Below are 22,411 nucleotides of genomic sequence, written 5' to 3'. Positions count from 1 at the left end.
TTCTCTCAAGCAAACGTCCGAGGATGAAGGGTTGTATACAAATGCAGGTCACACTTATAGCTGCAGTATGCAACTTTCATAAAATAATATTTACATGTATGTTAAAACTGCTACACATGTCATAATGCCAAAGGATAAGTGTGAGAAAGCCATGGTTAAACTGAACTATTATTGTCTGAAGAAGTGCAGCGCTTCTGACCAAAAACAACCAGTCCAAGCCAGGAGGATATCTTTCGTACTGTCAGTGAACCTTGTGTACATGCTGCTGCTTAATGTGCTAATGGCGGAGAAACAACCTACAGTTACAGAAAATATGTTTATCTGCCGTCCTCTGTGGCTATGCTAACCAGCCTTAGCATTCACAACAGGGTCTGCTACAAAATCTGTATGAGAAAACAAAAGGTCTGCGCTGCAAGGTGACTGACAGCGCTAAGATCCTCGGGGATCTTATCGCTGTCAGAAGGCAGAGGAACTTGATTTATTTTTCATTGATTGTCTATCTTATACTGTCAAAAAATTAACAGTATGTTTCAGCAAATATGTGTAAAATATATATATATTTTTTATAAAAGTTACAGGTTGCAGCTTTAATGTTCTCCTTTGTAGCCTATCATTTGTGGTAAAAGTGAAATTTTCTTCCACTTCACAACCACGCATTAGAGAAAAGTAAAAGGATCAGAAAACTTGGGCAAGTCACTATCGGCCCAAGAACATCCAGCTTTGTTTGCCACTGACTATATATTAATCTGACCTCATAGTTTGTTGTGTCCAGGCTTTGTTCCAGCAGGAAGCTGAGAAAGCTGCCCTTACAGAAAAAATAGCATCCCTCCAACAGGATCTCATTACAGCCAGCATGGAGACAGAGCGTATGCAGAGGGAAGTGCTTAGCAGACAAGAGCTGGACAAGGTAAAAGTATGTCAGGGCTACACACTCCCAGTTTAGTTCTGTTGTGAGGTGAATTCATTAATTTGCATCTTTTTATGTTGCAGAATGCAGTAGTTGTTAGGTGTGAGCTGAAGGATTTACAACATAAGTTTGAAGAATCCCTGGCCTCTCATCAGAGTACTAGGAAAAGTTTCATGGAGAACATCAGAGAACTCAACCATCAGAAAGAACAAGCAAAAGAGGAGGTTTAAGTCATTTTAATATTTATTTTATCATTTGAAGTATCAAGACTGGGTATTTTCCTGTAGAGACCCTTGTATGTAAAACAGCGGTGCTCAATATGTCAATCGCAATTTACCAGTCGATCGCAAATCTGTGGGTAGATTGCATGACATTAAAAAAAAAGATGTCAGCCTATCATTTATCCTGTCACTTGATTAATATACAGGGAGGTCTTAGCAGATGGTGGTGCTAATGCTTCCTTTACCTTACAATAGCGGTTATAATAGTGGTTTGCTAACCGTTATTATAACCGCTATTATAACGAAGAATAAGAACAGACTTTTTCTCACGCTTAGGTCACTGCGCATGCACAAACAACGACGCTAAGTGCAGCTAAACTAGCTAGATAGCGAGTTACCTCTTAAGAAACAGTAACCTTCCTCACTTATAAAAATAAGTGAGGAAGATAGACCAAGTAAGAAGATAAAAACGTAGATGATTTCTACTTGGTAATTTTATAAGTAGCTTGCATGCTGAGAAAGTGTGAGCGCCCCTCATATAAAAAAAAACTGCTATACCAGTCAAACCCCCTGGACAAATTAGGAATTATAGAGTGAGGTAAAGAAGTAACTTGTTTGGCTTGGCTAGCGTTGAAAAACTCTGATCCTCCTCTACCATCTCCAAGAGTTTGGATTAATTAGAGTTGATGTAGGAAGAGGCGTTTAATATACCAAGATGTTGACTTTAGCTGGAACAAAAACCTACTAGCAGTGAGGTGCCATCAGGTACAGAATTGAGCTGTACAAGGAGACGTGTTGTGGTTCCCTCCCCTAAGGCTCCTACTCAGCTTTAGTTTACTATGTCAAATCCACAAGAGGGAACTGCTGCCATGTTGACTCTAATATTAACATAAAAATACAATTAGAGACCGTAATTTGGCTCACTAGGACAGGCAGGGCGTGAGCAACGAAGACGGACCGCAGGGAGAGGAAAAAGCAAGGGGAGGACACAGTCCCTGGTACCATGATATGAAATAAAAGTTTGACTTAACCCCTTGTGTAAATAAGCCAGCGGGGGAGTGTTTATTTTCTCCCTCGCAACACCAGGAGGCTGGCTCCACTGGGACTCCGAGTCCCTCTCTCCCAACCACATAACACAACACTGGCGTCTCGTATTCTCCACTCCTCCCATTCCCTGCTCTCCCCCAAAATCAGATAAAATAAAGGATAATTGGCCTGATCGGCCCTAGTTTGTTTCTTCTCACATTAGCGTTTATGAGAAAAAAACCATCTTGTGTGGGCTCTAAACATAACACTCTTCCTTCTCCTCGTCCTCCCTTTCCCCCTTCTTTCACTCCTTTCCCTCCACCAGTTCTTGGTAGGCTGCAATTTATCAGGCTGTTCTGTGTGGATTTTTTACACTCTGAGCTGCAAAGAGAAGATAAGGAGAGACAGAACCTGGCCACAGGCCCAATAACCTCTTATCTGTGCTTGGATAAGTTTAGGCCTCTGCCTCTCTGACTACCCACGACAACACGTTGCTATAAAACAAAATATAGGTCACAGAGTTTCTAACAATTCTGTACACATCTTTTAAAGTAGCATATTTTAAATGTTATAAAGGATATATTTCTTACACATGAATGTTTTAAGATCATCAAGCTGATTTAATAGCAAAGTTCACCTGACTCAATACAAAATGCTGTTTTTAAATGATAATTTAATTTATTAAACGGTCATGATTAGATTAAATTAACTTTTTTGAGCTTTACATCATGTTATAATGTTATTCCTTTCATCAAAAACGTAGCTGTTGCGTTGCCTTGTTTCTTTCATGCATGTTTGAGAAATCCTTTAACGGCAACCATTCAGCTGTGCAAAACTCCTGGTGGGTCCAAGCAACGCCTTTGAGACGCAGCTCCTCCTCTGAGTTGCGGTCTCCAGTTTGAGCTTTCTGCCTCACAGAGCAGCCCTCGCTTGTGACTCTCCGCCCAACTCCTTCAGACTAGCCAGCAGCTATTAGCAAAACCCTGGTGGCACTGCTGAGCTCATTATACGACATACTACTCAGCAAAACACTGATAAAAAATATTAGGTGGAGATTCAAAAAGAGCAGGAGGATTCAAAAAGGAAAGAAGTACTCAACTCAACCTAGCCATAAATGAAAAACTATTGGCCCTCTTTGGTAACTGATGAATTCAGTGATTAGCCAGGTGTTTTTTAGAACCTCTAAACCTATGTTATGAAAAACAGAAACTACCGGACAACAGAAATCAAGCTAAAAGATTTCAACAAGCATCACATCATGCAAGGATCTAAATAAATTCAAGAACAGATCTGAAACAAAGTCATTTCTTCTGTCCAACTGGGAAAGTGTACAAAGTCGTTTCTAAGACTTTGGGACTCAAGCGAACCAAAGTGAGAGCCGTCCCAGTAGGCCTACCAAAATAATTACAAGAGTGCATCTACAGTTCACCCAGCAATAAATTACAAAAAACCCAGAACATCAAAGCACCATGAGCCTCACCTGGCTCAGGTAGAGTCAGTGTTTGTGATTTAACAATAAGAAGAGAAACTAGGAAACAATGGCATTTACTTTACGAGAAAGTCTAAAACCACTGTTGGCCGAAAAGAATCCCCATAAGGCAGATTTCACATTTTCCAGAAAAACATGTTTTATGATCTGAGACTTTCTGGAAAATATTTTGTGGACTGATGAGACAGAAAAATAACTTTTTAGAAGGTGTGCTTCCTGATGCACCTCTTTTAAGGCTAACCTGGTATTTCAGAAAAAGAAACTCAAGCTCAGTGGTGGGATGGGATGGAACTGCTGCTAGCAGACGAGCATTGACTGATGAGACAATGAATTCTGTCAGGATGAGCTTAAAATGATCATGGTCAAAAATCCTCCATTATGACAGATTTAAAACAAATGTGCAAAGAAGAGTTTGCACAAATTAATCCACAGTGAAGTCACAGACTTTCTTCTAATTTAAAAAAAATGTGTTTTGTATTTACCAGGGTTATCTGTTAATGAAATTTGTTTGATTTAATACATTTGAAAGTGACAAAGAATTCCATGAGGACAAGACATTTTTCTCATGTTAAGTGAAATAATCTGCCAACACAACTAGAACTTTTTCACCAATATTAAGGAATTATTGACTCTCAACAAGCTCCAATATTTTGCTGAAAAATTTGTTTTGTCATATTTCAAATGTACTGAGATATTTGCATTAGAAACTATACCAAAAATACTTGGTAAGATTTTGTTTTTGCAGCATACTATTGTATCAAAATTTACTGCCTTCATAAGTAATCGTCAGATAAATCCTCAATTATATTGCACTCCATGTTTTTTTTTATTTGGTCATCAAGTTAGAGGATCTTCGTCGTCGGCTTCAAGAGGCAGACGATAGTCTTCTTGAAGGGAAACAAGATCTGACCGAGGCTCACAGAGAGCTTCAAGGCTGTGTGCAGGAGCGAGACAAGTTACGAAAAGAAGCACTGGAGCTGAGGCGAGAATTGGCTGATGAGACCAGAGAGAGAGAAGCCATCCAGGTTTCTAATCAGGAGCTCAGAGCTTTCATCAAAAGAGCGGAGAGTGAAAACAACAGGTGCAGCCATCCCACAAGTTTGGATATGTTCTTCAAAGTCTATTTTTGTAGCAAGAAAATGCTCAATTTTAATGTTACGGCCCGTTTAAATTTACCTTGCCCAGCCTCCGACGAGCTTTGGAGGAGAAGCAACATAACGAGTCCATCTTGGAAGAAAGTAGCAGCTCAACACACAAAGAAGCAACCAGTCTGAGGAGCTCTATGAGGGAGCTGGAGAAGTCTCATCTGGAGGCCCGCAGAGAGCTGCAAGAACTACGCAGACAGGTGGTAGGATTACTTCGACTTATAATATCTGTCTCATGTTTTGCTTGAATCAGTTTGTGGAATCTTTATGCTGTCAGATAAAGGTCCTGGAAAGCAAGAACAGACGCCAGAAGCAGGAACTGGTGGAGCTGCAGAGCCAAGTATGTCAGAAGGAACAGAGGGCAGAGGAAGCACAGCAGGAGGCTTTTGTTCTCAGTCAGAGAGCGCTGGAGAGCGAGGCTGCCAAGGAAGCAGCGCTCAGTGAGGTAAATGGTAAATGATCTACTGGTGTTGGTGTTTTGCTTTTCGTTTGTGTTTTCTTTTCTGATTGTTTCTGAGTTCTTCATTAATGGCTTTTGGATTTTTCCCCCTTATCATATTTGGTAACACTTTATTTGAAGGAGTGTGCATACGACTGACATGAGACTGTCATAAACATGACATAACATCAGTCATGAACATAAAGAAGTCTTTATGAATGTTTATGACAGTTGTCATGAAGTGTCATTCGGTAAATAATAACATTTTTAATGCAATGTTGCTCTAAAAGTTGCATTAAAAGTCCATTAAAAGTGCCAACTTTGCATGATTTTGTAAATTATGATAATTTAATGCAACGTTGGAATGCAAACTATGTCAACATTACTATCTTCTCAATCACAACTTCTTTCAAAAAACCCAAAGTCTTTTGAGAATCACACCAGATCTAATGAGCCAAGTCTTTGTTTTAATGCTCTTTACTAAACTATCGTTTTGATATTCTTTCAAAATCACTTGAGCAAATCTTTTAGTTTATCTAATTCCAATAGAAATAGCAAAGGTCAGATGAGTTTCTAAATAAAAGTTTCCATATTATGCTTGCTAAATCATCTTTTGTTTACATTCATGTACTTAAAGATGTAAGCAGTAAAGTCCAGCTAGTTTACAGGACTCAACAAATGTGTTTCAAAACACTGTCCTGCCTTTAAAAGTAAAATATTATAAGGGACATTAAGCTATTTAAGTCACCACACAACACATTGCCTGCACAGTGCACACAGACAGGACTGTGGCTTTGTTTGCAGGTTGCAGGTTTGCAGTGCCATGTGATGGAACTGGAAACAGCTGAGCGGCAAAACCGAGAGCTGCTGCATGAAAGAGAAGCCAATCAGCAACAGAACGACCAGAGGCACAGAGAAACCACAGCTCAGCTCAAAGATGTGCTGGAGGACTCCAAGACACAAATCAGTGAACTTTCTGTCAAACTCAGTTTGGCTGACAACAAGACCCGGAGCCTGGAGGAACAGCTGAGTCTGAGCAAAGGTGTATGTCGGGACTTGGAGCACCAGCTGGCAAGGGTGAATGCAGCTCTGCACTGCACTGTTGGTGTCAACCGTGTGAGGCTGTGGCACAAACGTGGATCGCAAACAAGATCTTCCTCCCCCTCAAGGAGACATTTCCATGTGATGGGTAAAGATGACATTGTATCATGCTGCAACACTACAAAAAACACAAAATCTTCCAAAACATTTTCCTAGTGCATATATCAGTACATTTTAGACTAAACTAACTTGCAAGTAACTTTTGTGCAAGATGTAGGAACTTGTTTTAAGTCAGTAATTCCTTAATATTGATGAAAAAGTACTGGTTCTACTGGCAGATTATCTCACAAGACATTTTTCCAATGTTATAAGTAAAATAATCTGCCATCAATATTAAGGAATTACTGACTTAAAACAAGCTCTTATATCTTGCTAAAAGGTTAATTGTGAGTTAGTTTTGTCTTATTTCAAGTGTACGAAGATATTTGTGCTAGAAGAATGCTTGGTAAGATTTTGTGTTTTTCAAGTGAAGATACCCTGCAGTTATCTTTGTTTCTTTTGAGAGTAGGGAAACTAAGGCATGCTTTTTCTTGTCAGAGGGAGAGTATGGACCAGAAGAATTTGGACTACCCTTGCTTAATTCTGAAGATGAAGAATTAAATGTGAAATCTGTGCAAGCAACTCTGCAGGAGTTCATGAAGGAACTCAAGGACGCTCGAAGAGAAAAGGCATAAATCAAAGTCTTACTAACATATTATAATCCTATTCTTTAAATTTTTAACAAAATCTTAACTGTGAATCATCTTTCTGATTTAGGATGAAGCTCAGGCCCAGATAGTCAGTCTGAGTCAACGTGTGACTGAGCTGAAAGTCTCTCAGGAGAAATCGCTCAACCAGCTGCTGGAGGTACAGCGCTCCCTCAGGCTATCAGAGGAGGGTAAGGAATCCCACCAACAATCAGAAAATATCAGTTGCTAACTGACAGACATATGCAATGTGCTTACTGCTTTAGGAAAACAAGAAATGACACGACAGTTGCATAAGGTGCAAACGTCCCTCACCCTGCAGCAGGATGTTGCACATTGTAAAGAGAAGGAAAGCAGAAACCTTGAGGGTCAGTTGGCTCAGCTCAAGACTTCTCTTCAAGCCTCTCAGACTAAATGCAGGTTATTGCAGGTATGTTGAAGACATATGGATAGTGATTTTCCAAGAGACTAAGACTGGCTTCAAACATACACATTAATGTTTATGTTGCATTGTTCAGTAGCGTCTCCAATAAGGGAGCAGGGAAGCCATGAGAATAACACATCAACACAAAGTTCTTCACATGCTCTGACATTTAAAAAACAGAAACCAATGTTACCATCTAAATCTGTTGCCATGGAAGCCAAATCATCATGTTCTGTATATCATCACCTTCCTATATCATTATTTATTTATAAATAAATAATAAATATTTATTAGGACTTAGGACATTTTTATAGGAATATGATGATGTGCAACACACACATTGTGTTGCCTTTGTGAAGATCTACTAAAGGTCTGTGTGAAATATCTCCTTTAGGACAAGTTGGAGGTCTTGCAGGAGTTAGAAACGTGTGCAAATGCTGAAAACCAGAAACTGAAAAAATCTCTGGAAGCAGCACAAAGCAGAGCGAACCACCTGGAGCTTTCTCAGTGCACCCTACAAGGCGAGCTACAGAGGGCCCACCTCAGAACAGCAGAGCTGGATGCAGAAGCTGCCGCACTTCAGGAAAGACTTACAGAAGCGAGACGAAAACTGCGCGAGAGTGAAGATCAATGCGCAGCTCTCAGGGTCAGCGAGGAGAGTTTGGCGGTGTCTCTGACTCGAGCTGAGCAGCATGAGAACGGGCTGAGGGAACAGGTCCGTACGCTTTCAAATACCATAAGTCGGTCCGGGAAGAACACCGAAGGTTTGCAGGAGCAAGTAACTGAGCTGCAAAGGGTTCTGACTGCAGGCGAGGACGACCGAAGACTGCTGCAGGTACAGGGTGTAGGACAGTTTCTCATAATACCAATTAAAGGAGCAGTATTATGTAAAATCGACTTTTTTGAGCTCTACATCATGTTATAATGTTATTCTATCACCATAAACATATCTGGAGTGTTGCCGTGATTCTTCCATGTATTTTTGAGAAATCCTTTAATGTCCCATGCCAACCATTCAGCTGTGCAAAACGACTGGGTGGCCCTTGCTCTGTCTTCGAGGATAAAGCTCCTCCTCAGAGAAATCTCATTATAACATAAAGAACTAATAAAATTGTACAAACTCGCAATGTTTTCATGAAATTGTGTGATTCTAGAAAGTGTATTTTAATATCTGTATATCTGTAGGAGAGTTTGGATAAAACCCGGGACGCACTTTCAGAAAGTAAGAGGTTGAACTACTCACTCACTGAGCAAACCCAGAGCCTTAACTCAGCACAACAGGATTTATATGTTAGAATATCTGAGCTGGAGAAAAGTAACCGGATGCTGAAGGAGGTGAGCCACACTGTACTCCTGCGAGTGATACTGCAAAGGTCGAGGCTCTTTTCTGAAGTATAAATTGATAAACTCTGTTACAGAGTCAGAAGCAACAGGAGGAGGCTCAACTACAAGCGTCCATGCACATTGACAGAGAGAAGAAGGAACTGCAGAAAAAGCTCTCCAACATGCAGAGCTCTTTGCAAAAGCTTCAGAACGAGAAAGCAAAGATGGAGAAGGCGTTGACACACCTCAGTAAAGACAAGTCTGCACTTAGAAAGGCATTAGAGAAAGTGAGTCTGCTCATTTTAACAGCCTCATTTTGAAAGTACTTTTTAAAGAACTCTATATTTATATATGTATAAAAAATAAACTTTCTACTGTAAAGCCTTCAAAGGTTTTTTTGGTGAAAAGAACAAAAAAATCTGAAACATCTGAATTATATGAGCACGCCAAGCCACAATTGGCTTTAAATGTAATTAAAGTATCTTAAATTCAATTCTGCAACTGCTGGAAGCCTTTATACAAAAGAAGCCAGAACTGAAGTAGTATGTGTTTAGTGTTGCTCAGAGACCTTGCTGCCACACTCTGGACTCTATGAATACATGCAGATGCTGAGGCCATAAGGTACACTGAGTCTTACAAGAACAAAATATTTTTATAATTTAATCATTTTTGCTACATTTTAGCTGTGTTTTTTGGTATAAAGTTCTAAAAAATCCACAAGACAAACTCAATTTTTCTGATTTGTGCTACAAACATGCTAGAATTTGAGTGTTGGAAGAGTCATGGTGAGTTTATTACCTTTTCTCTGTTGTCAGGTGGAGATGGAGAGACTCAGGAAAGAAGAGGAGGTAGTATCTGTTGCCAGGAAGAAAGTTCAGCTGGAGCAGACGCTGCAAAGTCTGGAGAAAGAGCTGACTGAAGAGCAGAAAGTAGTTCAGACTCTCAAGGTAAGAAGATCCTTGCAACATGGGCCATGAGGAAAGACCTGTTCTGAATGAGGTGAAAACATTTTTTTGGGAAATTTCAATCAGTTCTAGCTCACTTGTGTTATCATTACTTATCAAAATGTTTATGTATTTCGATCTTTTTCTCGCTTTCACGTATTTTATTGGGATTTTTGGCCATTTTAACTACCGATCCACTTTTTTCCCTTCCGATATCGATCCAGATATCCGAGGTTAACATCAGCCAATCCGATGCAGAAAAACAGTGCTGAATTAACTTAAAATGTTTCTTTTTTAAAACAGTCTGCACCAGTGCAGCACACTTAAATACACCAATAGCTTCACAAGCTTGGTCAAACTTTGATTTGTTCAGTCAGTGCAATTAGGATTATAATGCCCAATGGAAAAAAAACAAACAAAGAAACTGAAAATAGGTTGACTACTTTGGTCAAACATGTAAAAAACAAAACTGCAACAAACCGTCTTTCAAATGGTTCTGAAATGCAATTAGGAATTCTAAATATTATGTAAAATAAATAATAAAACATGACGTCTTTTAGAGCACAAAGCATAGAATTAGACTGAATAGATCTACCCTTATGGACTTTGCACATTGTCATGATACCAATACCTGTATCAGAACTGATACAGGTATTGGTATCGGATCGGTGCATCTTTAATTCTAACATATGGTTTGATCTAAACCTTTCTTTTTTCATTTCTGGCTGTATGTTTAATCAATCAGTCAACCAATCAAGTTTACTTGTATAGCGCATTTCAGCAACAGGGCAGTTCAAAGTGTTTTACATGATAAAAACACAAACATCAGCAATTGAAACATTAAACATCAGGGTCAGGTGAAGCTTGAAGCTCTGTCACTGTTATGTCTTTGCCAGCATATAACAGCCTTTCTTTCAAGATTGCCCTGTATTTAGTTAGTCATCCCCCATAACTGTTGACCAGCATCCTTGCTGGGAAAAAAGCTCCATCCTCTCTGCATGATGTTGTCACCAGCATGCTTCACCTAATGACGGTCTATTGAGTTAATAGTCAGTAACCATAAAAATTTAAGGTTGCTGAAAGGTTTTATTGTGGTCTCCTCTGACCAGAGCACTGCCACATGTTTGCTGTGTCCTTTACATGGCTAACAGCAGACTTTAAAAAGAACTTCCCAAGACTGTATCAGGATCTTTTCTTTCATATAGGTCATTTTTGTGGAGTGCACATCCAAGAGTTGCTGTATTTATTTAGGGGTACCAAAGTAAAAGTCAAGTTTAAGTCAAGTCAAGTTTATTTGTGTAACACATTTTCAGCAACAAGGCAGTTCAAAGTACTTTACATCATAAAAACATCATGACACCATTTATGAAACATGCAATGAACATTACATTTTGCGTATGGCTCTATCAAAATCATCAAGCAAATACACATGAGATATGTTGATCAATGTTCGACTTAGTCCTGTTGTGTTTATCTGAATTAGATTTGTTAAAAATATATATATTAAAACAGTGTTTTTCAACGTTGTTTGAGCAAAGGTACATTGTTTTAATTGAAAAAATCACGAGGCACACCACCAACCAAAAATGTAAACAAAGATACTCTGTAGCCACCTATATAGTCATTCTTATAAAAGTGTCTTGAATAGGAATCAAATAAACACAAAAATGTATTCTTTTATCACATTTTACATTTCTTATTTCAGATTGCACTTAACATGTCCACTTTAAAAATACACCTGAACAGTGTCACAACAATGTGGTCTTAAATTTAAAGAATTGTAAAACACATCAAAGTGGTTTACAAACTAATCCATAAGCATTCTCTTAGCTGGAATATAGAAAATAATTCTTATTCTGAAAGAAGCAATAATATTTGGGAAAGATTTCACTGTTAAAATATGAAGAGTTGCATGTACAAAATGTCAATATCTGTATATTTTATCCACCTACTGTGAAACCTGTGCATGTTTGGATGAAAACAGATCTGATTTCCTGGCAGAAATTGAAGAAAGACAAAGCTCTTCCTCAACAGCTCTCAGTCTCTCTCTGTTTTTAGAGAGAGACTGAGTAGCCAGGCTTGAGAAGCTCACTTCACACAGATATGTTGTGGGAAATCTACCCATGTTCTTTCCAACTACTGCTGAACTTCACTGTCTTTTCCATCACTGTTGTCACAGTCTTGCTAGAATACATTTTTTCTTCTTCTGTATCTCCTCTTGGCATACAACATATAATCCTAATAAAACACACACAAAAAATCTGTGGCAGGACTGTAAAAAAATTTGAAAATATTCAAGTAATATAAATACTTTTGCAAGACATTGTATTACACTTAATTGTTTTTGATTTCTGAAATAAATGAGTACCTGAACACGAAGGAGTCTTCATAACGACTCCCTCATGTGTTATGTCATATTTAAGACAGCACCATGTCAGTCTTATGCACACCCCTTCAAATAAAGTGTTACTGATTTTTTATTTATTTCTTTTTTTTGTACTAAAATGATTTTTAACTTGTGGTTGGAAAAAACAACTGTCAGTTTAGAAGTCCCTTCAGTTTCCTGATTACAAAAGAAAAAGTGAACAAGAACGTTTTCCCTTTCCCCGATTTATCATTTTCTTTCTACTCTCTGTTTTCAATCCTTAAAAACTGAACAAACTGCTGATAGATCCAAATCCCAGAGATGGAGCGCGCTCATGCACAGCACCTCCTGCAGGTGACAGCCCATCATCACAGGGAACTGGATTTAGAGACGGAGCGCCTGAGGGACAGTCGGCTCCAGGCAGAGCTGTCCTTAGAGACCAGAGAGATGGCTCACTGCCAGAGGGTCAGACACCTCGAGGAACAGGTATTATACCTGCAGCTGTAAATATATTCAGCTCCTCTTATCCTCTTATTAGAAATATCTACATTCTTCCTCCTTCCTGGTCCCCCCAGGTGCTGGCTCTCAAAGAGCAGCTCGATCGAGAGACGACAAGGCGTCAGGAATATTTCATTCAGATGCTACAACCCGGTGTGTAGGCAGTGAAGTATGTGGCGCCTCTGTGTTCTTCCTCCGCTCTCCACCTGGAAACTTTCCAACATCTGCATGCGTCAAGCCACAGCCATACTTGGAAGCGCACAAAACGCACTGCTGAGGCGTTCACAGCCGCCCCGTAGACACACATGCGTGCGGGATTACGCTAATCTGCGAGAAAGCTCAACAACAACAAACAAAAAGTGCATTGTTCGGAAGTGAACTGGATGTGCCACATTGTTCTGTGGGATTGCTTTGTGTGGCTCAGAGAACTTTATCTGTCCAATTATCCCGTGATGAAAATCTTTCATTAATTTGAGTTTTGATTGATCTGCACACCCATTTGTTATCATGGTTATGTGGTCATTTTCTGACACGATCAAATTCATTGTTTAATTGATCCAAATGAGAATAACTAACTTTAATTATTAGTGAATGCAAATGTAGAATTGTTTGAAAGTTTTGCATCATGTCACATTACGAAAAATATTATCATGTGCTACAATGTTAAAAAGTCACCATCCTTTTCAGTCAAAAAAGATTGTAAACTTTCACGACCACATTGAGCATCTCTGCTCATTTATTTCAAATAAAAACATCCAGACATTTACAAAAATGCATGAGAAAGTGTTTATTAAGACTTAATGATCCTGTTTTTCAAATATTTCTTACTTTTAATCAAGCTTAATATTCTCTTGACTTCTTTTCTGTATGCTGTGTGAGTTTTTTTCTGTTTTGTTTTGTTTTGTTTGTTTTTTTTTCATCTCAAAGCCAACATGTTAGTAACTGCACATAGAGAGAGGTTAACTGTGCGGGGGGGAAAATCTGACAGAGTTTCTTTAAAGCAGCCCTTTGATTAACATAGATCCACCCAGTGGTTATCCAGTTACCGACCTCTCTCTGACTATTGGCCGGACAGAGTTAATTATGCAAGGTAGTGAATCCCCTGTGGGGGAGGTGGGGCCAAAAGCTGAAAGAACTCTTTTGGCAAGCAGAATAGAGCTTTTATTGAGGATATTTCTAAGCTGACCATCAGGGACCAAATCACTGGATTGTTTTTAAAAAAGGGGGAAAAAAAAAAAAAAAGAAAAACATCTCAGCTGAATCACACTGCTCTCCCCCCACACCCCTCTTCTTTCATTTCTTACCCTGTTTCATTTCAGTGAGACGGGACTGTAAGCTCACGGAGCGGCCGGCAGCAAACAGAATGCAAGGAATCTGCTGTATTCGCCCATCTCGCACAAGAAGCCCAGCTTTCTGCTGAAAGGACGAGTGAGAGGGGAGGCAGAGGCAGATCCGAGGAGGGGGCAGCAGTCGGGGAGGACTCCGGCTTCGCTGCGGCTCAGAGGAGGAAAAAGCGTCCAGTCTTGCCCTGTTCTGCTCCACTCTGCACTTGTTGCCTGAGGTGCGTGAGCTCCTCCCTCCCTTCCACGGTGCCTGCTGTCAGCTCCATCCCTGGGCGGCCAAGGCCATGCTGCTGTTGGTGCTGCAAGCCCTCCTGCCCTGCTTCTGCACCCTGCTGCCCGGGGTGGAACCCGCCGTGTCCCTGGAGGACTTCTACCCCTTTGGTCCTGACCAGGGGGACGCCCAGACCACCGCCCAGGACGACGGAGGCTCCGGGTTCCGGGAAATCTCTGTCGCCTTCCCATTCTTTGGTGACAGACATTCGGGACTCTACGTGAGTTGATGAAAAGAACTGTGTGTTTTCTGTCTGAGTTGGATGTGTTTTGGTATGTCATCACAAGTATGTGCATGTGTGTGTGCGTGTGTGTGTGTGTGTGTGTGTGGGTAAAGGGCAGGTAGCAGTTGAAGCTGACAAGATGTGATTTGTGCAGGGTGGGTGTAGATGAGATCTGGTACACAGCCAAATCCTACACTGCAAAGCTCGTTCAGAGTTTTCACTTAGTCCGCTGTGTAATAATCTCATTTGTTTAAAAAAAAAAAGAAAGAAAAATGCCGGGCTCTCCCTTTCTACTTACATCTGCTCCGTTCCTGCACTCTGCTTGCTCCCGAGCACACGTGGGAGACCAAACTATTAGCAGAACAGTGGTAACCCGCCGTTAAAAGTAAATCTGCGAAAGAGCCTTCTGAGGGAAATGACAGTTTGTGTTCAGCATCTGTGAGTAATTCTTCCACACAAGAAGCTGGGAAGAAGGGGAGGAAATGCACACGCCAGAAAGAGCAAAAACAGTGCTCTTGGGAGGAAGCTGAAAGGTTTGACAAGGATTTTCGCGCAGCGCAAGCGAAGCATCCTTTGATCTGCCTTTGTCATATATTGGGTTCGGCTCCAGCAAATGGAAAAGGAAAAGGCAGAACTCTCTTAAATCAACACCACCTGTTGTGGTTATGCATCCACACTTTCTCTCCAAATCTGCCCCTCCTCGCCTGGAGCCGTGCCTGTCCCCCCCACCCCCTTAGCGCCCCTCCCGTTGGGATCTCTGGCATTAAAAAGACTGAGGAACCATGATGACAATTAGCAAGGTCAAAAGGTCGTCTTCCAAAACACCATTTCTCTCTCAGCCTTATGCAATAACGCTAATCTCCACCTGTCAAATTAGACAAGATAAGACAAGCTGCAGGCTGCTTGATTTGTTAATCTCAGATCAAATTAGCATCACAGCAGACGTGAAAACCAGGGAAAACGTGCCCTGTTGTGTTTATATTGCTCAGCATTTTCAGTCGTTTGTAATTCTGAAGTGTCTGAAAATGCCATAAATGAATGAATCATCCTAAAATGATGCTCGCCCTTTTCAGCGGCTCACCTGAATCCATTAAACATCTGCTGCAAGGCGTGCAGGCCGCGGGGCGATATCTGCCGTCGGGAGGCAGATAGTATTTCACTCAGCTCTCAGGGATAAATTTGTAAATTTCTCCCAGGAGCTCGCTCCAAGCCTCTGGGCGGCTGCCACAAAGAAGCCGTGGAAGCAGACCGATTTTAGACGCTGTGTGGGTGCTGTCTTACTTCATTAGCATTACTGAAGCTTTTGAGCCCCTGAAGCCTTTCGCAGCAGATCCTTTTTAGAACTATATAATCCCTAATATGTGCTATTTCCAGACACAGAGGGAATTCAACCTTTAGTTACCGTGATCTCTAAATGTCACTTTAAACTTATTTTATTGAACCCAGGGTCTTTCCCAACTTCCACTCCTATTTCTGCCACATAGTAACCAGGCTTGTCCCACTGTTATGGTTTTGTATCTGGGAGTTTTCTCGTGTTGCTGGGATCTCTTCTTCTACTCTTCCTCCACATCCTCCCCTCCCTCTCCTCCCACACCTCAGATAACATGGCAGGGGTCTTCCCCCTCTGGAACTGTCCGGCTGCTTGTATCTGAGAAACAACCGATCACTTTAACAGAGCACAGATGTGTGTGCGTAACCCCCGTTAGGAGGTTCTGAATGATTATCGCACTCAGATTAACCATTCCCATTGAAGTTGAGCATAAGGAACATGAAGGAGGACATCCGGGATCAGAGAAACGACACAGGTTTATGATCAAATGTGAGAATATCCCCGTCTGATCAAATCCACTTCTTGTTTGGAAACTATAAATATACATAACCTATTCAGTTTCTTTTGCAGCTGATTTCCAAACTCAGTTTTCATCAGGCGTTCAGCTGCTCATTAATTATTGATTTTTGGAGCAGAAGCAATGAGTTGGCACATGTTTGGGAGAGCAAAGTTTTTAATAAAATTTTAATGCAAATCATTACAGAGTTAACACATTGAACTCTTCAGAATCTTATAGGAGAAATTAGTGTGTGCAGCATTACTAGCATCATTAAAAATTGCAGTTTTCACATGAATCCTCCAGTAGACACTGAAAACTATGGCAGAAATATAATCTCATTAGAACCAGACTTCTATTAGACATTAAATTTATAATACGTATATGCATACATATAAATATTCACACACTAAGTAAATGAAAACACTAAGTGCAATATCTTTACTGAATGTCTTAACAGTTCAATGTTGTTTTTAGCACTATATTATTATTTGTACATTTATCCTACATATATTGTTTTCTTTCCTGCAACAGTAACACTTGTATGTATGTATGTATATGTATGTGTATATATATTCTCACATAGTGTCTCTGTACAATGACAATAAAGTAAGTCTAAGTTGAATATAATAGAAAGTTTCTTTCTGTGCAATTCTGAATGTTTTTTTTTACTTTAATTTACCCTGTAGAAATTAAAGTAAAGTAGATTATTTCTAAATCATATTTGATATAGGCAGCATTTTTATAACAACTGAAGTTAACTTCAAGTAGCAAGTAACTTGGTTACTTGATAATGCTATAAAATTACATTATATGCCTGTAAAATACATAATACTGCCTCTTTAAACAGATGGCTCTATGAAATGGCCATAGTTGAAATCAAACTTATTTTCCTCAATGAGAGCTGATCTGTGGAGTGCATCATTACATCTCATCATTTTGGGCTTTTTAAAATTTTTTACTTATATTTGGCTTAAGTTGTGATTCCAATAATAGTTTGATTGTGTCTGCAGGGGTCTGTTGTTTCATTACTCAGAAACAGATTTATCAGTGAAGGTATTGTTGACGTTTCACTGTTACACTAAGCTAACTTGATTGACTGTAGAAGACGTTTGCTTCTGTAATTTTTTTAATACAAACCTAAATGTATAATGTTTAGGGCCTTTTTCTCCCATCTTAAGCCATCACAGTTAATGTAAACAGAAGAATGTTGCACAACCACAATAACTGTACCCTGTGAAGCACAAAGCACATTACTGTGCTGAGAAAAACATTGAACAGTATGAAGCTATATGAAATACAATAGAAATTTAGGCAAGATATATATATATTTCTTTTTATCAAATAATTCCAGAAATTGTCACAGATCTTCTCAAACCCAACCAAAAAAAAAGACTTTAACATAGAATAACTCAACCACAATTACAAAAGGAAGTGGAACCTTGAAGTATAGCAGACAGGTGGGAGTGGCAGAGTGTTCAAACCTAATTTCATCCCACATGATCAGCAAAAAATGTCTTTATTCCTTATTTAATGGGACCAAAACAAATAAAAAACCACCCCCAAAAAAGTTAATTATCCTATGATCTGCTGCGCAACTACAAATGTAAGAATTAATGATTGTGGCCTATTAGGAGCAATGTGCTCTTAATGGACAACAGCTGCAATGAAAAACAAAGGATGATGTTTCAGGCAGCTGAGCAGCAGCTCTCAGTCAAATAACTTTCAGAAGCTTATCCCAAATGGAAAACACAGGCTGTAGCAGTGGGGAATGTAAATGAGAAGTTCCAAATAATATAAAGCAGCAGGTGAAGGCTGTTAAAGCATGCAGTGCTGCAATTGTTTTCTCTTTCTGCCTGACTATAAGGAACCTGCAGAGCAACAAGATGCTCTGCTGTTTTATTTGCTTCTGCATGTGTCAAGTCTTTATCCTTTATCAACAGGGATACTTTTTCATAAAGATGCACAACTCAGGCTCTTCTGGTTTAGTTTGATGTCCAATTTATCTTTTAACTGAGTCTAGAAGTTAAAATTTAGATCCAAAACACAAAAATATTCGGCTTTTTTTTTTTTTTTTTTTGAGGCAGAAGTTGTAAAACCCAACACAAAATACAGGAATAACAAGATTTCCTAAATTCATGCATGCATCATGGTTGATGATGTGTTTATGGATTGAAAATGGTGGGATGTTTTAGTATTGATGCAATTACTTGACAGAAAAAAGAGCCAGTTAAGAGAAATCTGTCTGATTCTGGTAGTTTTCCTGTAGATGAGTTGCATCTATATGTTTTTTTTTTTAGGTAAGTGTATTAAAGGTGTAACAGAGGAATGAGGGATTGCTGAAAAGTAAATAACAAAATGAAACTGCTCCTTGTCCCTCGATGCTCATCCAAGTGGAGTGAATGATGCAACTCTGTGATTCGACAAAAGTTTCAGAGTTTCTGTAGACAGAAAACTTTTTGACAATAAGCTGAAATTGACTATTTTTGGGAAGTATTAAAATGATTGAATTAAGTTATATAGATATGTACTTTTTTAGAATATATTAGAACTAAATTCTTTGGCACACAAGTCGTTGTAAACTGCAGTTCTTGTCTTTTTATGTTTGAAAAACTGGATTTTATAAGAGCAGACCAATCCCAAAGGCAGAAGGAAAATGTAAGAGCCTCCAGCAGTTTTCATAATTTAAAATACAACATAGTTCAATTAAACATATCTAACTGAAATATTACCTATATACTGGATATATATTAAAGAAATGTGTTGTCTGTTGTCAGTCAACAACTCTTTCTGAGCCAGGGCCGAGACGTTACAAGTGCATTGGCCTTCTCTGGTCCTGTTGGCTACCTGCACAAGGTTGTAGCTGTGAAACCTCACTTTTTGACAAGAAAAACTAACGTTTTCCCAAGCTGATCTATGGCCCTCTTTTTCATTTAGAGCTTTGCTTTGGCTAAGCTTAAACTAGAAGAAAGTTTATTTTAGCCTATAAAACTACTTGGCTCTAAAGAAAACCACCCAAGCAAAAAATCCTGAATATATCTGGCAAAGAAATCCCAAAAAATATAAAGAAAAAGTTTGTTGCAGTATGAAGTGGTACCACTTAAAGTGAGGTATACATCTTCTATGACTGACTCATTGCTACGGATGGGCATTTATCGTATCGTCAATGGTTTATCGTGATAAATTTCTTGCCATGATGTGAATTTTGATTTATTGTTGTCATGATAGATTCCAAATAACGGTGTCCGTATTGTCGGGATTGTTATTTTTACTATTTTCTCCACTCTTTGTTCAATGAGAGCGCCAATAAATTTGAAAATATGTTTAAATGCAACTCAAATGTGAGCAGCTCAGTGTCACAAATCACATTTCTTTATGTGACTGCTGTCCTAAAAAAACGTATTACAAATGGCTTGGTTTTTCAAGGGAGCATTTGTGTTTGTGGAGCTATGACTGCTGTGTCATGCAGTCAGACATAGTCCTATAAAATAGAAATAATGAATAGCTCTCATCGTCACATTTATCGTTATTACAGTAGTCCCACAATGTATCGTGATAAAACTTTAAAGGGGCAGTGTTATGTAAAATCTTGTTGTAACGTTATTCCCTCATCAAAAACATACCTGGAGTGTTGCCATGGTTCTTTCATGCATGTTTGAGAAATCCTTTAATCTCCATGGCAACCATTCAGCTGTGCAAAACCCCTGGGTGGACCTAGCTCCACATTTGAGGACAAAGCTCCTCCTCTGAGCTCCCAGCCTCACAGAGCAGCTCTCTTCCACTACTCCCCCACTCAGCTCCTTCAGACTAGCCAGCAGCAATTAGCAAACACCTGGTGGAACTGCACATCTGCTGAGTTTATCATAGGAGCTACTTCTCAGTGCAATGCTAGTAATAAAGGGCTAATAGAGGAGGAATGTTCAAATTACAATTCAATCATACTTTAATGATCCCAAAGATAAATTAAATGTTGTTGTACTCAATAATTCAGATTATTCAAAGAATCATCAAGTTGTAATGACTTCCAGAGTTTTACGAAGAGCAGGAGTTTATTTAAAGAGACAGAAGCCAAATTTTAAGCCACTAAATTACAAAGGCAAAGCTCTTTTAAGTCATATTCAATATGTAGAGAATTTTTAAAACAACTGAAGTTAACTTAGTTACTTGATAGTGCTAATACATGACACAATGTGACTAGAAAATACATAATACTGCCCCTTTAAGTCCATTTGGTCCACCCCCTACTCATTCCACCTCTTACCTACCGGTGTTTCCAACCTAAGTCATGCTACAGCACAACTCAAGGCTCTGAACCCCTTTACTTTCTCACATCAGTTTGGTACAGAACCTTCCCTCCCTGAATGTCACAGATCAGTCAGAATAAGAGAAAAATATGTATTTTCCTCAAATGTTATTTCCATGTCAAAGCCACCTGGAAAGACTCTCTGCAAGGTGGAAATGCACTTGTTTAAGCAGTTCCAGATGCTACTACATTAGATGTTAAAAAAAAAAAAAAAAATATATATATATATATATATATATATATATATAATGTTATTTCTTTTTTGGGATTTCCTGCACTAATTCTGGTTTAAGGATGGGTCACTTTCAGGCTGCTGTCATCACAGGTCTCTCATTAGTGGGCATGCAGATGTGGGAATTCTGCCGATCCTTCCCTATGCCCTCGCTCTTGTATTATTATTATTATTATTATTATTATTATTATTATTATTATTATTTTTCCTGGTATCAGATGGCGCTCCGGCTGACCCCTGCTGACCCCTGAACTCTGCCTCAGCAGGCCGTCCCCTCTCTCTCTCTCCTTCTCTTTGTATCTCTTTTTCTCTCTCTGCACCAGCCACATTCTCACCACATCACGCTGATTCAGAGGGGAAGACTGTGGTTGGGCAATTAACTGAACTGCTGCGCTGTGCCAAACAAAACTTCCTCCGCTGTTTTTACAGCAAAGTTCTTCAAATTATGGTTTTCATGCATCCGCGGAGCCGAGTTCAGCCATCCGATGTTGCTTTGTCACTGTCACATGCCACTCAGCGTGAAAGCGAAGAGAGTTCACACCGGGGTTTTAGGACAGAAAGGAAAGGTGCCAGCTGGGGCGGACAGACTCTTCCCATGCTAATAATACTCCAGCACAATGCATGAATGAAAGCCTTTCATTGGGATTCATCCTCTCTGTCTGCAGGATGAACCTTTCCACACTGGTGGTTTGATAGGACAGTTAGTCTGTCCTATCAAACTATCTGGTTCTAACTTTATTAGAGCAATTACTCAGAATCTGTCACCACATTGAAATTGAGGAATCACTACGTTCATTTATGTGCTGTAACATAAATCACTTCTTATATCACTTTGCATCAGGGAAGTTCCCTAACTGGGCGTTTGCACCTGCAAACTAGATTATCATGCTGTGATAAGAATGCAAAAAAATTAAATCAGTTTTAAAGCGTAACATTCTGAAGTATTGGCATACCTTGAAACTAGCCGTTGGTTGTAACAAGTTACATTTACTCGAATAACTTTTTGGAAAAAATTTCACTTCACTGCACCTTTTTTTGAGTAATATTATTATGAAGTATCACTACTATCACTTCACTTCTTGCTTCTACACAAGCTCTGTAAACAAGTCTTTTTATTTTAGTCTTTAAGATCCTAGAATTTGCACAACTATAGTTTTGTCTGTCTGATGACATCATTTTTAGATATTCAGAAGTTTTGATCAGGTACACTGCACTAGAGGAACCATTTCACCAAGTATTTTTTCCACTCTTGAAAAATTTCTTAAAATACTACTTTCTACTTGTGTGAAAATTTGTTGAAGTAGTACTACTCTTGCTTGAGTACAATTTGTGCGTACTCTACCCACCTCTGGTCTAGCTGGTAGCTGGCCCATGCCTTCTGCAGAGCTATGTAAACAACTCACTCCTTATGTGTTTCTCAGACTTCCTTTTGCAGATTCTGTTTCGCCTTAACTTGCATTTGCAACTCCTAATGATGCTCGGCGCAATTTTAGATATTTTTCCCTAATTGCATGTTAAAACAGTATTAATCACAAAGAGTCAGAAATGCTCAGATTTGTCTGCTTTTATTGGAGACTCAGTGGGGACTAAATGTGTATTGTGGAATTTAGCCAGATAAAGAGAATTAAGTGAGTAAATGAATGTC

The 22,411-nt window shown here is 39.3% G+C and overlaps 2 protein-coding genes across 5 annotated transcripts in view; both read left to right on the top strand.

Annotated features, from left to right (window-relative positions):
- Positions 1–13,339, top strand: part of crocc2 (ciliary rootlet coiled-coil, rootletin family member 2) — a 54,175-nt gene extending 40,836 nt beyond the window's left edge. Inside the window, exons 13-27 of one of the 2 annotated variants that reach the window (XM_008407697.3) lie at positions 773–907; positions 991–1,131; positions 4,486–4,724; positions 4,829–4,988; positions 5,072–5,233; positions 6,032–6,416; positions 6,866–6,996; positions 7,085–7,205; positions 7,281–7,444; positions 7,833–8,273; positions 8,624–8,773; positions 8,857–9,048; positions 9,577–9,708; positions 12,377–12,556; positions 12,646–13,339. In XM_008407697.3, coding sequence (XP_008405919.3) covers positions 773–907; positions 991–1,131; positions 4,486–4,724; positions 4,829–4,988; positions 5,072–5,233; positions 6,032–6,416; positions 6,866–6,996; positions 7,085–7,205; positions 7,281–7,444; positions 7,833–8,273; positions 8,624–8,773; positions 8,857–9,048; positions 9,577–9,708; positions 12,377–12,556; positions 12,646–12,729 — 2,817 coding nt within the window. In that variant the 3' untranslated portion in view covers positions 12,730–13,339. Of the gene's footprint in view, positions 1–772; positions 908–990; positions 1,132–4,485; positions 4,725–4,828; positions 4,989–5,065; positions 5,234–6,031; positions 6,417–6,865; positions 6,997–7,084; positions 7,206–7,280; positions 7,445–7,832; positions 8,274–8,623; positions 8,774–8,856; positions 9,049–9,576; positions 9,709–12,376; positions 12,557–12,645 lie in introns of both variants that reach the window. The other variant, XM_081606632.1, reaches the window with a different exon arrangement.
- A 451-nt stretch (positions 13,340–13,790) lies between these two features.
- sned1 (sushi, nidogen and EGF-like domains 1) overlaps positions 13,791–22,411 on the top strand; it is a 34,902-nt gene continuing 26,281 nt past the window's right edge. For 2 of the 3 annotated variants that reach the window (XM_017304524.2, XM_008407699.3), the window contains exon 1: positions 13,794–14,402. In XM_017304524.2, the coding sequence (XP_017160013.1) occupies positions 14,196–14,402 (207 nt within the window). In that variant the 5' untranslated portion in view covers positions 13,794–14,195. Of the gene's footprint in view, positions 14,403–22,411 lie in introns of all 3 variants that reach the window. The other variant, XM_008407700.3, reaches the window with a different exon arrangement.

This window comes from Poecilia reticulata, chromosome 4 (assembly GCF_904066995.2).
Source record: "Poecilia reticulata chromosome 4, P_reticulata-male-v2, whole genome shotgun sequence".
In the NCBI taxonomy this organism is placed as follows: Eukaryota; Metazoa; Chordata; class Actinopteri; order Cyprinodontiformes; family Poeciliidae; genus Poecilia; species Poecilia reticulata.
This window is presented reverse-complemented; position numbering and strand designations above follow the sequence as displayed.